The sequence below is a fragment of the Pyrus communis genome, chromosome 2 (assembly GCF_041283825.1).
Source record: "Pyrus communis isolate YQ-2024b chromosome 2, ASM4128382v1, whole genome shotgun sequence".
In the NCBI taxonomy this organism is placed as follows: Eukaryota; Viridiplantae; Streptophyta; class Magnoliopsida; order Rosales; family Rosaceae; genus Pyrus; species Pyrus communis.
The window spans coordinates 23,845,999-23,861,426 of NC_142566.1; the positions used below are offsets into that span (position 1 = coordinate 23,845,999).

Genomic DNA, 15,428 nt, shown 5'->3' on the forward strand with positions numbered 1-15,428 from the left:
TAGATCCCACATTGCCCATGGGAGTGAATCTTGTAAGCCTTATATGTATATTCTCATCTCTACCTAGCACGAGGCCATTTAGGAGCTCATTATTAAGTGGGTTCGCGCGAGAGCAATCCCAGGATGGGTGACACACTGGGAAGTTCTCATGTGAGTTCCCAAAAACAAAACCGTGAGAGCGTGGTCAGGGCCCAAAGTGGACAATATCGTACTACGATGAAGTCGAGTCTGGGATGTGACAATTAATTAAAAAAAAACAAAATTTTTTTTTTTTGGTCTTGGGGACATTTTTGTTCAAATATTTTTGTTGAAGCATGGTGAGACCAAAACACTATTCACATTTTTCATTCTCTTTATATAACGCACACACATAATAGATAGATAGATAGATAATATGTAGCCATATTTACAAATATTTAAATTATTTGATAATTTGTTTTGTCTTTCTTCCATAGTGATTATTTTATTTGCTTTTGTCATTTTTTTTTCATTCCACCAATTTGCTATCATATTTGGCTTATCATAAACACCTTCATAAAGTATTGTTATGTTTTTTATGTTTGGATGTGGATATTTAATGACGGAATTAATATCTATTAAATTATTATGTGTAAGTTGAACGGATAATTTTTTCATTGATGAAGATGCATATAATCGTTAACTGATGAAAAATTCGTTATTCGGTGGGTATGGTTATGGATAATCCTTGATAGTTAATTTGCAGTTATAGATATGATTAATTTTTGTGATTATGAGGATGCTATGACATTTCCGTTCCCAAACCGAACCATTGCTGTTTCTATCTGTACTTGTATGGTGGGTGGGATAAAAAAGTGAAGCATTCAATAATACCAAACCTGTCTCTTTATTTTCTTCACAATCAAATTCAAAAAGTTTCAAAAAACAAGGACAAACTGGTAAATATATAACGGTACAGTCTGTACATGAAATTGTATTGAACAAATGCAAGTAAAAAAAAAGGATAACATCCAAAAAATACAATAAAAAGCATATCTCTAAGAAAAAAAAGGAACAAATACTTTTCCAAAAATAGAAAACTCCATTGGGTTAGTAATTTACAAACTTTTCTGCGCGGGCAAATTTTTTATTTTTTTATTTACGGTACAACACCCTACTAGCCGTTCTTTTTTTATTTTTCACACTTGAGTTTGCATAAACGCATTTTTTATTTTTTTATTTTATAAAATCACGCCGAACATTCTTTACATTACTAGTTTTTACAATTATTTACAGTAAAAGCAATACTTTTCTTGCTCTAATCTTATGTATTGTCAGTACCCCTGCAACTCAATTTCTTTATATTTTTATACATGATAGAATTGTAAGGGAGCAAGCAAGGGTTCTAAGCTTGAGAGTCTGATGTAACATTGTTCAAAGTTTTTGAAGGGCTTAAGTTGTGGTCGTAAAAAGCAAGAAGAGGATCAATACATAAGAAATTAATGTATCCGGCTAAGGGGTAGCACCACCTTTTATTTTTTTTAATAAAGTGTAAAAGACTTGTTACGTACTTAGATGAACACTCATTATATGTTTTTTTTCAAATGTTTTCACTATGGTCTGGTACTTTATAATTTATATGTCATTTTTTTTACAATTTATGTATCATAATACAAATATATATATTTTTTATAAATAAATATTTATTTATATATTGTATAATAAATTTAATTAAATTAAAAAAAAAAACCGTCTAGACCCTGCCTGCCTTCCAACTATGTCAGTAAGAAATTGAGCACGCTGGTTTAACCAATTGACCATATGGCTGCATTTGCACTGCTAGAGATAATTGAATGGACCCAAAAATCTTTCAGCAAAACAATGGGACTAAATTGTTCTTTAAAATGTTACTTTTGCACATGAGGCTTTACAAAAGGTTAACTGGGTAAGTTGATTGACTGCATGCAGTTCTACTTCTAGCTCATAGCTGTGTCCAAACGCCAGTTCTGGCTACATCCAATCCACACCTCAAACTCTTTACCGGGGTTTTTACAAGGCTTGGACAGGAGCCTCATATCTCGACGACACGTGCCGAGTTCCCATTGGCTCTTTCTTGTCCTTGTATCATGAATTATCCATCTTCCTAGCTAGGAGTACAAGAAAAACACTGGAGCAGAGGAAGCTCCCAAACTCTTCACAATTTGACTTATTGAAATATACCGCTCTAAGTGCTCTCTCTCTATGGCCTTGTCCATTGCCTCTTCTGCAATTTCAAGCATTCCAACTAGGTAATTACAATAATTTCCTTATTAATCACTCCCTTAATAACTATTAATCTTGTTATTAATACCCAAGCAGTAAGCATATGGATGGAATTATCTTTTACAGGGAAGTGCCTTGGAAAATTTCCTCTGGAAAAGTAGTCACAACATGCTTGCTGGGAAGAACAACCACAGCCACCCGTTTACATGCAACAAAAGGAGGAGTCTCAAGTGTATGTGAGCCACTTCCTCCAGATAGGCCATTGTGGTTCCCTGGCAGCTCACCTCCTGAATGGCTTGATGGCAGGTTAAAATTAATTTTAACTAAATCTAATTTATTTATTTATGCTTTCACTCTGACTTCTTTGTTGAAACTGTAGCCTTCCTGGTGATTTTGGCTTTGACCCCCTTGGATTAGGTGAGAATTTGTTACTTTTAGAACAATTTTACGGGTCTGGTCGGCTATCTTTTGAACACGTACTCAATACAAACATTTCAAATTTCATTGTCAAGATCCCTTAAGTGGTGTATATACTACAGTATCCGATTTGTAGGTGTTCATACTTAATACGTGTTTGCACTCTAAAATTTTTTGTGAAACTTTATATAATTTGTACACTTCTATGAACATGGTCTAAGTTTTTAATTTCCATAGAATATATAAACCCCAATTTGGTAATTTTTGCAGGGTCTGATCCAGAATTACTAAAGTGGAATGCACAAGCTGAGCTGATGCATGGCAGATGGGCAATGCTGGCAGTGGCTGGAATTCTAATTCCAGAGTGGCTTGAAAGATTAGGGTTCATAGAGAACTTCTCATGGTTTGAGGCTGGTGAGAGAGAGTACTTTGCAGACCCAACAACCTTATTTGTGGTACAATTAGCACTAATGGGGTGGGTTGAGGGAAGGAGATGGGCTGACATAATTAACCCTGGAAGTGTTGACATTGAGCCTAAGTTTCCCAACAAAAAGAACCCTAAACCAGATGTAGGGTACCCCGGTGGGCTCTGGTTTGACCCCATGATGTGGGGAAGAGGGTCTCCTGAGCCTGTCATGGTTTTGAGAACCAAGGAGATTAAAAACGGGCGTCTTGCGATGCTCGCTTTCGTAGGGTTCTTGTTTCAAGCCCTTTATACAGGGAAAGATCCCATTGACAATTTGATGGCTCATATTGCAGATCCTGGCCACTGCAACGTATTTTCGGTAACGTGATAAAACTTCATCACCTGCTCTCAGTTCTGCAAAGAAACATATTTTTCAGGACTTTGGTTTTCGGTGTAATGCCTTTTGTTGTGTTGATAAATTGTTGCCAACAATTCATGTGTACAGGCTTTCACTTCTCAGTATTGAAGCTGATGAGGACTCCTGGAATGAAGGCTTGCAAACACACCAAACTGCCTGGAATTAAGTGCCTCTGTGCATTACGCAATACTCTCTTCATGTTATAAAGATCAAATATATATTTTACATACCAAACGTCTCCCTACTTAATTGGTTTTGAATTGGTTTTTTAAAGGTTTTTATGTTACAATTACTAGTTCCTTTAGAGATTGAATTCATCGTTTTGCCATTTCTGATCTTAGAATGAAAGTTTTTTGAAAAAACATAATAAATACACAATCGCATGATATAACCAGTATCACACATATCATAACATGTGTTTAATTAGTTATTAATATTATACCAACTGTATAAACTTGTCGTTCACTTATATTACAACATGTGAATTGGTTACTCCCCGTGACATTCTATTGCAAATAGCACGAGTATTTAGTGATCAAGAACTCTAGATGAAGAATCTATTTTCTCCTACTGGCTGTCTAGTATTATTTACACAACACACTTTGACTTGTGATGAATCATGAAAGGGTGCCAGCTAGAAAAAAACAACACAAACATGGCGTCTCCCTCTACCAACTCTGCCCAACTTTAAGGAATGAATGAAAATAACGTTTGTTTTTTAACGTAATTTTTGGAATTGGGAGTCCTAAAATGTAGGGCATCCAGTGGCTGACAAGGTCAATGCAAGTTTCACAACCTCCACAACCTCTCTCTCTCTCTCTCTCTCTCTCTCTCTCTCTCTCTCTCTTTCCCCCCTCTCAAATCCCCCACAAGAGGCAAATACAGCCCCCTCTCTTCTGTCCCCAACCTCTATTCTTAGATTTTGTCTTGTAAAATCTGGTAATCTCCATTCCCCCCAATACACCTAAACATGTCACACCCAACTCCTCCTCCTCCTCCTCCTCCTTCCCCTCCTCCCCCATACACCCTACATTGATGATCACAAACACACCAAACCCTCAGACAACAACACCACCCCATATTGAACAGCGGCTCATTTTCTATCCGGTGGAGACGACACCCCATTGTCCCCCTTCCGGCCCTGCAAATGGCCGCTGTTCCCTCGTTCCTCTTCCTCCTCATCTTCTTCTCCTCCTCCCCTCACCTCTCCCTCTCCTTGTCACAAGAACAAGATGCTCTCTTGAAGCTCAAGAGATCTCTCTCTCCAGCAGATAATCCGTTGGACAACTGGGACCCAAACACCTCCCCATGTAACGACAAATGGGCTGGGATTGTTTGCAACCAAGATGTCATCACCGGTCTCCATTTCGCCAACATGGGTCTCTCCGGAAATATTGACGTTGATGCATTAAAAGACATTCCTACCCTCAGAACCATTAATCTCATGAACAACAAATTCTCAGGTCCAATTCCAGATTTCCACAAGCTTGGTGTCTTGAAATCCTTGTTTTTGGCTGGAAATGACTTCTCCGGCGAAATCCCAAAAGACTACTTTTCCCATTTGACGTCGTTGAAGAAAATTTACCTCAACGGTAACAATTTCACAGGAAAAATCCCAGAGTCATTGACCCAATTGACCAAGCTAGAAGAACTTCATTTGGAGAGCAACCAATTCACTGGCCCTATACCAAAATTAAAACCAGGAATATTGAACTCCCTTGACTTTTCAAAAAACAAGTTACAAGGTCCTATCCCGGAAACCCTGTCGAAATTTGACCCCAAGGCGTTCGAAGGAAACGAAGGACTATGTGGCGGGCCACTCAAGTCATCATGCAAGCCGCCTCCAACACCGTCATCTCCTCCGCCAAAATCCCCATCAAAGTCTCCGCCAGAATCCCCATCAACATCGCCGCCCTCAACTCCAAAGAAGCAAGAGGAAGATAGAAAATCAAAAACCATCATCATAGTCATCAGCGTCATTGTCGGTATCATGGTTCTGCTCCTGCTTTTCGTGCTGCTCACGAAGAAGAGGCGAAAACGGGAGGACGATTTCAACGTGCTCGGCAAGGAACAGATCGTGGATGACCATCGTAACGTACAGGAGAAGGTGGTTGAAGTTCATATTCCAAGCACCACAAATCGCAGCGTGGGAAGTACAAATGTGTCGAATCGTAGCGTGGAGGTCAACCAAAGCAATAGCAAAAAAGGTGGCGGGGACTCGAAAAAGGGGTCGAGTCAGGGGAAAAACGGCATGAACGAGCTTTTGATGGTGAACGAGGAAAAGGGTACATTTGGATTGCCGGATTTGATGAAGGCGGCAGCAGAGGTTTTGGGGAATGGAGGGTTGGGATCAGCTTATAAGGCGGTGATGTCTAATGGGTTTTCTGTGGTGGTGAAGAGGATGAGGGAGATGAATAGGTTGGGGAGAGATGGGTTTGATGCTGAAATGAGAAGGTTTGGAAGATTAAGCCACAAGAACATCTTGACTCCTTTGGCTTACCATTATAGGAGAGAGGAGAAGCTGTTGATCTCAGAATACATTCCTAAGGGCAGCTTGCTATACGTTTTGCATGGTACGAATTTGTCTTAGTTTTGTTCAATTAATCTTGTTTTAGGCTTCTGTATATGCTAGAATCATTTTTTTTTCGATTGACTGGTGAAGAGTGTCATTCTCCACTACTTGATATGTCATTGAGATATTGCGTACCATTCTTGCATATCCTTGGTATGTCGTTAAAGTTGGTCGATATTATCAAATATCAGTAGACTATATATTGACCAAATATCGACAATGTACCAAGTACTATAAAGTGGTATTCATAACAAAACTTTTTTCCTGCTTAGAGAACAGGTTACCATTCTACGGTTTCTTAGTACATTGTAGATTGTAATAGAGATAGTTTAACAATATAACATATCAGATTGTTTAACAAGGCACTTCTCACTAGACGAACGCAACAAAAATTTCCATTGGATAGATATAAATATCAATTTTTTTTTGGTGGTATACATCTATAAATTTCTGAAGCACATAGAAATCTAACCAGACTAATAAATATATGCACAATATTGAATTTGCAGGTGATCGTGGAATTTCTTATTCGGAGCTGAACTGGCCTACCCGTCTGAAGATTGTCCGAGGAATTGCATGTGGAATGGGATTCATCCACACAGAGTTTGCATCCTATGACCTGCCCCATGGAAACCTAAAGTCCAGCAACATTCTACTAAAAGAAGACTATGAGCCCGTCCTCAATGACTATGCCTTACATCCTCTCATAAACCCCAGCAATGCTGCACAATCCATGTTTGCTTTTAGGACCCCAGAGTACATAGAATCCCAGCAAGTATCTCCAAAAGCCGATGTATACTGCCTTGGGATTGTGATCCTTGAAATCCTCACCGGGAAGTTTCCATCTCAGTATCTGAGCAACGGGAAAGGAGGAACCGACGTTGTTCAGTGGGTCCAATCAGCCATGGCTGATCAAAGAGAACAGGAGTTGCTAGACCCAGAGATAGTAAGTGAGACAGACTCAGTGGATCAAATGCTGCAGCTTCTGATGGTTGGAGCTGACTGCACTAAGAGTGAGCCTGAGCAAAGGCTTGATTTAAGCGAAGCCATTAGGAGGATTGAAGAGGTACAAGCTTGAGAAGCTTGCAGGCATGCATATATATAAAAAAATATATATGCTAATATGCTTGCTATATATTCTTCAATGGATTTACTTCAATACAAATGGGATTTTCTTACAACGGTGAGGAATTAAAATGGCTGATGAGGGGATCAGAGAGTGTTACTGCAACCACAGAAGCAAATGGAAAACGAGTGAAAAATACTAAATTAAAAAAGGGTGCTAATTCAGGATTTTTTTTTCTTTTCCCTTACCATATATATAGGTGAGTTAAAAAAAGGGTAGGAGAGAGAGTGCTGGGTTGGAACAAGGGAGGAAAATTGGAATTTAGTGAAAAATACTGAATAAATTAAGTGATATTTCTATTTTGGAGGAAGGTTTGGTTCTTAGTTCTTGGTTTTTTTTTTTTTCTTCTTTTTTTTTTTTTTTTTTTTTTTTTAATTTTTAGTTGTACAGAGAAGGAACCATAATCATAATTTTCGTTTTTTTAGGAATACTAACACAGATTCATACATGTTGATTGACTAAACATACATGTATCACATGATTTTATTTATTTGTCATTTATCAGGTTTTCAAAACTGCCAGAGACGTTGCCAACATCTATGTTTTATGCTAACTTTATCGATGAGCAAATCTATATTTTAGAAATAAATAAGATTGAATTATAAGAAAACTGCCACAACAAATAACATTTGGTGAATAAATTTAGTAGTCTAACGATAATCAAAAGTTACATATGAGCTGAGAACGATAATAAAATAGAGAAATAAATACGACGATGCAAATAACTTCTATCTCAAAATAATTAAGAGCAACGGTTTTTAAATTTGACGCATGCATTACACCCGCATATCTGCATCCCTCGTCATGTAAAGTTTTTCTCCTATACTTGAGGTTGTGTTCTATTCCTTATAATCTCACTTTGTATCGAAAAGGAATGCAAGGACATGCCAAGAAAACGTCTCACTTTGTATCGAAAAGGAATGCAAGGACATGCCAAGAAAACGTGAGTCTTATGGTCAAAATTATTCACTGTTCATGAGAAATTGGTCTACGTAGACAAGAACTTGCATATAGTTGCATGTCAGGGAGTGTATATATTTGTTTCTTTCTCTCTTCTCATATATACAGTCAGTAAGTCACATATGAAGAGAAATAGAGAAAAACGTGTATATTTTAGAGTAGGTTAGTTTTTTTTCGTCCATGTATTCGTCAATTGAGGAAGAAATTTTTGCATGTACTAGAACATTGTCGTGCGGTGTTATTATTCACGTGTTATTATATAATATCAGTAGACGACGGATTTTATTATATATTTAAGGTATATTAATAAATAAAAAAATATATTATAATTTAAATTATATAATAACGCTGCATGATGGTGTTTCGGATACAATAAGAGCAGTTCCACCGTAGGCTATTGCCCGATGGACTAGATCTCAAACAGGGCCAAAGATCCCGAGTGGGGAGGCCCAGCGTGTGCTGGCGATGGAGCCCGAGGGAGAGGCTCGGCAGCAGTTGCCAACCCGGAGGCCATGTGACGCAAGGCTGACGTCTGGGCGACGTCAGTCATCATCTCCTCTGCATTTCTTGAACTCTTTCGAGTACTATTCGATTCGAGGAGGGAGAGAAAGAGAGTCAAACCTCGTCCTTCAGCATGTGGACGAGGGTTGTCTTGCTGGCATTATCGAGGCCCAGAAACAGAATCTTGGCCTCATTCTGCCACAACCCGAAGGATGCGAAGACGCCGTAGAACCAGTCGAACAGAAACATGGCGGCGGCGACTGATTCTTCTCCGTGAGCAGATCGATTGGCGGGGTTGTGAGGGAAGTAGGAAAAAACCCACAAGGAATTGGAGTGGGAGAGATCGAATCGGAGGGGGGGTTTAATAAATGGGTGTGTGGTGATTTGTTGTTTCAGTGAAGACAAGCGAATCTAGTTTGGCGGTACAATTGGAGGAGGCAAGACTCTGATGCTTTTGCTTACCTATAATATACTGTGTAATTTTGGTTGGCTTTTGATTTGTTGTCATCTTCTTTCTCTCCCTTTGCATTTCTGGGGAAACAAAAACTGACCTCCGTCATCCTTGGAAGCTGAGGAGCCAAACAATACGGGGCTGCTTCGGGGCAGGACGGATCCGAGAGATTGAGAATGAGGGAGCCAGGACTTGAACGATCCAGCTTCACGGCACCCCTCTACACCACACCGTTTCGTGAAGCCATGGAGTACAGAAGTGCAACAAAAATTAAGGAAGGCATTCAGGTGTGCTGCTCTGCTGTGTGTCGGAAGTGCAACAAAAAAAATGGTAGAAATTTCGAGAGATAAGAAGAGATTTCCAAAAGGAAAAGATAAATTAATAATATAATATCAATTTATACAAAGAAAAAAATATAATATTAATTATAAATAAAAAAATATATTAATATTTTATTATTTATTGTTCAATGTAGGAATGGAGATGCAAAGATAATTACTATTTATTAAAGACAATTATTATTCACTAGCTGGATTAAACCTGAGAGTTTTTGCAACAGTAGAGTTGCTCAAAAAGTTTACTCCAATGAAAGCCCAAACCCACTTATACCATATGGGTCGACAGGATCTGCCGTTGTTGGGTTTAGGCTGCCATGTCTAACCAAAGAAACTAGCGCCCTTATACTATTTTTATATGTCGCTTTGTCAAATCGCCAAAACCTACTACATGTCAAAGGTACCAAACACAGATCACAATCGAATATAGTGGCTGTTGTCAGAGGAAGACGAAGAGTTTAGAGATCCCAAGAAGGAACATGGGAACTGCATCAGAGATTGTAGCTAAACTGAAACTGAATCCCCACCCTGAAGGTGGCTTTTATTTCGAAACTTTCAGAGATACTTCCATTGCCCTGCCTTTGTGTCAGCTTCCCCCAGACTGTAAGATTTTGTTGCTTGTGCTTCTCATTCATTCATTCCTGTAATTTTTCATGTTTTACAAATGATTTGAATCTTGCATATTTGATTTTTGTTCATGTATTGGGGTTTTGTTATTATCTGCATATGGATCTTCGATTTATAATTTTTGGAAAATATTTGGAAGCTCATAAGTAGTGAAATTCATTGGTTTGTATTGATTAATGTGTTGTGTTGTATGAAATTGGATTCTTTGTTATTGGAATTTAAGGCTCCTGTGTTTCTTTTTTTAAACGAACGATAGCGTTTAGTGGGTTAAATTGTTAGTTGTTAGAGAAGAGGGGGATCTTTGAAGATTGAACCCGCACTATGGTGCATGAGCATGATTGCTTTTCGCCGCTGCGATAAAGTGCCATTTGCCTTCTCCTCTGTATTAACTGCACTTTTAATCATATTGATCGCTTGTCGACAATTGTAAAGTTGAACTATCGATAGTGTCAATAGTATTATTATCTACAATGTATCGACAACATATCCGCATTCATACGTGGGATGTGAGAATCTTTTTAGCCCAATTGAATTTTGAAATAGGATTGAGTCCAATTGTAATGTATGGGAATTGTGGTTGTATTATTTGTACCATTTTCTTTTACTAACACAAGTGTACTTTATCTGCAGACAAGGTTGAGCGCCCTGTGAGTTCATCTATCTACTTCTTGCTGCCGTCTGGGAGTGTATCTCGCCTTCATCGTATACCAATGGCAGAAACCTGGCATTTTTATGTCGGAGAACCCATTATGGTACACTTCGAATCACGGCTCACTAAAAGATTGAATCATCTGCATTCACATGTCATTTCTGTAGTCATTTCAAGATATTCATATGATGCAGAACCATCTTACCGTACCAACATATTAGGACAGACGTTTCGCCTATGCTCGGAATTGTGTAGGTTTTCAGCTAAATTGGTTGATACTCGGCCTCGGCTTTTGAATTAAGATAGATAATCTTACATTTGCTCTCCAAATGATTCGTTGTTCTTTGATCTTATATCTTGCCTACTCTTGCACTCAAAATGATTCATTTCACCGTGAATTCCGGGTAGAGATTTCTCATCCGATTTCTGCGCTATGTTTTCCGTTTGGTAATTGTGGGAAGCATTTAAATGTTTATAGAGAAACAGATAATGTAAAATTTCTGCTCTTTAACACCGCTGTATCTGCTATCAGATCGTGGAGTTGGGTGAAGATGGGAAAGTCAAGTTAACCTGCCTCGGACCCGATTTGGGAGCGGATCAGCAACCCCAGTACACAGTGCCTCCAAATGTATGGTTTGGTTCCTTCCCAACAAAGGACCACAGCATTTCACCAGAAGGGGCATTGCTCAAAGCTGCTCCAAGGGATGCCGAGACTCACTACTCTCTCGTGGGATGTACTTGTGCACCTGCCTTTCAGTTCCAGGATTTCGAGTTGGCAAAACGCTCCGATCTTCTTCCCCTTTTTCCTGGTTACGAGGCTCTCATAACGCTGCTTACTTTCCCTGAAGAAGCATAAGTATTTGCTGCTGTAATGTTATGATCGTATTAGCTCAATGTTCATTCTGAGTTTTTACATGTTTATGGATTCGAAGCGACCGAATGTTCGAACATCGAGTCACATACTTATATGTTAATGCAAGATAAATAAGTGCGGAATAAGTGAATCACGATACCAAATTAACTACTAATCTTGTGACGCCATTGCTGCAATGAACTAAGGGTTTTCCTACTCTCAACACAGACCGAATGCACTGCTACAATCAACGGGGCTTGATATCTTTTGTGCGTAATTAGTGTGAGGGCAGGGGACCCTATTATTTATCCTAAATGGTGGTGTTTGAGAAGAAGACTTACCATCATGTAATCTTTATCAAACTATCAAACTGATAACCCTTATCACCACGAAACCATATTAATCATGTCAGTATAGATAGGAAGATGGGAGTGCTGGAAGTTTTTGATGCTGCAGAACAGTGGGAGTTTTGATCATGTTTAAGACATTTGTTCTTGGACATTGGTTGATTCAGATATTTTGGAATATGCATTGAAGTATTTATGTTTTGATCATCTTAACTAATAAAGTTATATGCTGCTAGTTGCAAAGGTTTCCCAGAAATCGCAATGTTATAGTTATGATACAGATACATTATGAAAGTGTATCTTGGATGACAATTTGTTTGAATTGTTGTAACAGAAAGGCAACTTAAGGGTCTCAGTACGAGACAACAAAGTGGACTAGTTTACTGGTCTTGATGGAGGACCATGTATTTGCATCCCGTATTATTTTTTCATGTCTTGATGGAGTTTCATGTGTTTGATGGTTTCACGACAGAAACTTGTTATCGGGATTTTGTTAATCTTATTCTCGTAGCGATTCAAGCATGATTTCTTATCAGGTGGTACTGTGATAAACAAGTGTTGGCTCTAGTGGGAGAATGTAAGCTTTGTTAGAGCCGTTCACTTGTTTAACACGTGCTTAAGGGATTGAGATCATAAGAGATTAGGATTGACTATACTCGTAAGCGTTCCAGGAATGTGTGGACCGATACATAGCTAAGGTAATTCTGATGTATGTTTCTTGAATACTGCCACTGGAATAGCCTTCTTCCAAGGACTACAGCATTTCACCAGAAGGGGCATTGCTCGAAGCGGCTCCAAGGGATGCCGAGACTCACTGCTCTCTCGTGGGATGTACTTGCGCACCTGCCTTTCAGTTCCAGGATTTCAAGTTGGCAAAACGCTGCGATCTTCTTCCTCTTTTTCCTGGTTACGAGGCTCTCATAACGCTGCTTACTTTCCCTGAAGAAGCATAAGCATTTGCTGCTGTAGTGTTAAGATTGTATTAGCTCAATGTTCATTCTGAGTTTTTACATGTTTATGGATCCGAAGCGACCGAGTATTGTTCAAACATCGTGTCACATATTTATATGTTAAGAGTTCAGATTTGATGATCCATTGATTTGGCTTGATCATACAGATCTTATATAAATATAATATGGATTTGAACATGAATATCTTACAAATGTAATAACACTGAACGTGCCATGAAATGTGAACCTCCACCAACGGTTTACAACCCATGGAAAATCAAAACAAATTATGTTCAACAGAGAAACAACTGCAAATCTAAAACCCGAATCAGTTCTGCAGAACCCGAAACCATGCTTGCACGTATCAATCAAATCCAAATGAAACAGGGGAAGATCATCGACATTGCCACACATTTAATAGACCCAGAACACAACTTCCACTCAATGAGTCCTCAGAACTGATATGACTTCTCTTCTTGTTTGCGCTCCTATATAGGTGAAAACCTCGGGTCACTGTCGCACTAAAATTCGCGGACATGGCCTGAACCCACGATAAAATGGGTGGGCAAGTTAATCAAAATCGAGGAACTCCATTCTTTTTCTCATGGAGCCTTTTAAATCTGTCGCATCCCTCTCTGCTTTCTGAGCCTGAACAGAAGAGAAATGTAATCGAATTATTGTAAAGTGCAAACGGCAATAATAGCAAGGAACAATCCAACCCAACCACCTGAATAATACATTACAAAGATTGCTATTTATACCGTAATCTTAAAAGGAAAGGATATAACCGAAAGGTTGCAACATCCAGCCATAACATCTAGGAAGAACCAAAGTGAATGTATTCCCATTCAAAATAGCAGCGCATAACGATGCTCGTTTGTTAACCGTGGCAGGACAATGTAGAATTACGTGCAAAGTATTTATCTATGGCACATATGCATTCACAAAATCAGGGTTTTCTTAATATGACCTAATGCCATCACCCTAAGCATTGCAGATTGCAATTTTTTATTGAAGTCTTAACCAATAAACATACAGACTTACCCTTTTTATCTCTGCTTCTGGTACCAAAGTCATATGAGGGGGAAGCTCCTCCTTATCCAATTCCTATAAAATCGATAACAATAATTTAATAAATGAACTGATAATGTAGTAAAAGATATTAACAGTAGTCAAGTCTCACAGGACTGAAAGAGAATGCAATATACCAGCTCTCCAATTAAGACGACATTCTCCCCACGGATTACATATAGACCTAATGGGATGTCACAATAAAGGTCACCCACAATTACTCTTTCACATGCGCCTTCAAGAACAACATTAGCTGTGCAGATGAAAGACCACTACCATCATTAGCTATGGTTTCAATAGAAATAATAAGAGTGAAGATAATGATAACTCAGTAAGTCACGTGGAGTAACAGATCAGTATTACCAAACTGATCAAAAGACCGTAGCAATCCCAACAGCTTTCGTCCATCTCGCAGCAAGACAAGAAGCTTTTCTGAAAAATAAATAAAAAATCATAACAAGCGAAGTACTTTGCAATGAATCAATCTCTAATGACAATTATTTCACTGATAAATCCCACATATTACCAATCCCTACAATCACGTAGAGATTGCAGTGACCTTAAAGCACTATCAGCATCCGAGTCATACTTATTACCGGATTGAATATTGAGGCATTACGAACATAGCTTTCCATTTTCTCAAACTATTCACCAACGGGAATGCACAAAGTGATACTGCGAGCAGTTCTAATAGACCGAATGAACGGTTCTCATTTCTTATTCAAAACTCTTGCTTCATCATCACCTTCTACCTTGAGAAAATATTTCTACCATTTATACTTTTGCTTATGAAGCAAATATACGCTTTCGATTCTAACAAATTGGGAAAATTGGATAACACCCCCATACACAAATCTTCAATTCAGCAGTAGAAATTCAACATCACTATAATTACTCAGTGCAAAGACCTAAAGTTTGAAGCTTCACTTCTTTATCTTCCTTATATCTCATCTTAATTCAAAAAATGCAACAAAACAGTATATACAATAAGGGATCTGCAAATTAAACAGTATAGCAGCTGCTTTCAAACCCTAACAAAATTTTACAAGAAAAACACCAGAACAGAGCTCAATAAGGCAATTCACAGCTAAAACATACAACACATAAAAAAATTCACAAAACCCAATTTTCAATCACTTCAAATTAGATCTAGAGAGAGAGTATACTGTCAAGATAGGTAGCAAGAGAAGTGGAAAGGAAAGTATCTTCTGGCCCAGCCCACGACATGAAGAAGTATTTCTCCTCCTCTTAATCCTACTGGTAAATTGGTAACTTGAAACTGCAACCAAAAGAACCCTTAAAGCTTCTCCAATGGCATTGGCTTCTTCCCACCAAAAAAATAAAAATCCCCAAAGCCCTAAACTTTCAATCACTCACTTCCTCCACCAACCCTATTTCCAAATTTCCAACAATACCCATCAAAGATGAAGATTGTGAGTTGGGTTTGAACCATTAAAGTCATCGGCTCGGCCGAAAAGAAGACATATTTTATTGGTTCTCTCTCTCTCTCTCTCTCCTTCTGACA

General features: G+C 38.5%; 4 protein-coding genes across 4 annotated transcripts; 3 read left to right on the forward strand and 1 right to left on the reverse strand.

Annotated features, from left to right (window-relative positions):
- The first annotated feature begins 2,092 nt into the window (after positions 1 to 2,092).
- LHCA6 (PSI type II chlorophyll a/b-binding protein (Lhca2*1)) lies at positions 2,093 to 3,734 on the forward strand. Its single transcript, XM_068487540.2, has 5 exons — positions 2,093 to 2,246; positions 2,347 to 2,526; positions 2,600 to 2,637; positions 2,908 to 3,422; positions 3,549 to 3,734. The coding sequence occupies exons 1-5, from the start codon at positions 2,200 to 2,202 to the stop codon at positions 3,567 to 3,569; spliced, it is 801 nt and encodes a 266-aa protein (XP_068343641.2). The 5' UTR covers positions 2,093 to 2,199; the 3' UTR covers positions 3,570 to 3,734.
- A 595-nt stretch (positions 3,735 to 4,329) lies between these two features.
- Positions 4,330 to 7,482, forward strand: LOC137747432 (pollen receptor-like kinase 3). The gene is made up of 2 exons (XM_068487539.2): positions 4,330 to 6,034; positions 6,543 to 7,482. Exons 1-2 carry the CDS (start codon positions 4,609 to 4,611, stop codon positions 7,109 to 7,111), a joined length of 1,995 nt encoding a protein of 664 aa, XP_068343640.2. The 5' UTR covers positions 4,330 to 4,608; the 3' UTR covers positions 7,112 to 7,482.
- Positions 7,483 to 9,546: 2,064 nt separating this feature from the next.
- Positions 9,547 to 11,710, forward strand: LOC137747574 (RmlC-like jelly roll fold protein). Its single transcript, XM_068487705.2, has 3 exons — positions 9,547 to 10,009; positions 10,664 to 10,785; positions 11,215 to 11,710. The coding sequence occupies exons 1-3, from the start codon at positions 9,886 to 9,888 to the stop codon at positions 11,536 to 11,538; spliced, it is 570 nt and encodes a 189-aa protein (XP_068343806.2). The 5' UTR covers positions 9,547 to 9,885; the 3' UTR covers positions 11,539 to 11,710.
- A 1,271-nt stretch (positions 11,711 to 12,981) lies between these two features.
- On the reverse strand, positions 12,982 to 15,420 carry LSM1A (Small nuclear ribonucleoprotein family protein). The gene is made up of 5 exons (XM_068487860.2): positions 15,070 to 15,420; positions 14,267 to 14,335; positions 14,041 to 14,156; positions 13,877 to 13,939; positions 12,982 to 13,480 (listed from the first exon to the last, which is right to left on the reverse strand). The coding sequence occupies exons 1-5, from the start codon at positions 15,128 to 15,130 to the stop codon at positions 13,403 to 13,405; spliced, it is 387 nt and encodes a 128-aa protein (XP_068343961.1). The 5' UTR covers positions 15,131 to 15,420; the 3' UTR covers positions 12,982 to 13,402.
- Between the last annotated feature and the right edge of the window lie 8 nt (positions 15,421 to 15,428).

Excerpts from the sequence above, each read along its gene's own strand:
- LHCA6 (XM_068487540.2), top strand. The coding sequence starts at position 2,200 with ATGGCCTTGTCCATTGCCTCTTCTGCAATTTCAAGCATTCCAACTAG. Across the intron at positions 2,527-2,599 it reads CCTGAATGGCTTGATGGCAG|CCTTCCTGGTGATTTTGGCT; the intron begins GTTAAAATTAAT and ends TTGAAACTGTAG. Across the intron at positions 2,638-2,907 it reads CTTTGACCCCCTTGGATTAG|GGTCTGATCCAGAATTACTA; the intron begins GTGAGAATTTGT and ends TAATTTTTGCAG.
- LSM1A (XM_068487860.2), bottom strand. The coding sequence starts at position 15,130 with ATGTCGTGGGCTGGGCCAGAAGATACTTTCCTTTCCACTTCTCTTGCT. Across the intron at positions 14,336-15,069 it reads TCTTGCTACCTATCTTGACA|AAAAGCTTCTTGTCTTGCTG; the intron begins GTATACTCTCTC and ends TTTATTTTTCAG. Across the intron at positions 13,940-14,040 it reads TCGTCTTAATTGGAGAGCTG|GAATTGGATAAGGAGGAGCT; the intron begins GTATATTGCATT and ends TCGATTTTATAG.
- LOC137747574 (XM_068487705.2), top strand. The coding sequence starts at position 9,886 with ATGGGAACTGCATCAGAGATTGTAGCTAAACTGAAACTGAATCCCCAC. Across the intron at positions 10,010-10,663 it reads GTGTCAGCTTCCCCCAGACT|ACAAGGTTGAGCGCCCTGTG; the intron begins GTAAGATTTTGT and ends CTTTATCTGCAG. Across the intron at positions 10,786-11,214 it reads ATGTCGGAGAACCCATTATG|ATCGTGGAGTTGGGTGAAGA; the intron begins GTACACTTCGAA and ends ATCTGCTATCAG.
- LOC137747432 (XM_068487539.2), top strand. The coding sequence starts at position 4,609 with ATGGCCGCTGTTCCCTCGTTCCTCTTCCTCCTCATCTTCTTCTCCTCC. Across the intron at positions 6,035-6,542 it reads CTTGCTATACGTTTTGCATG|GTGATCGTGGAATTTCTTAT; the intron begins GTACGAATTTGT and ends TTGAATTTGCAG.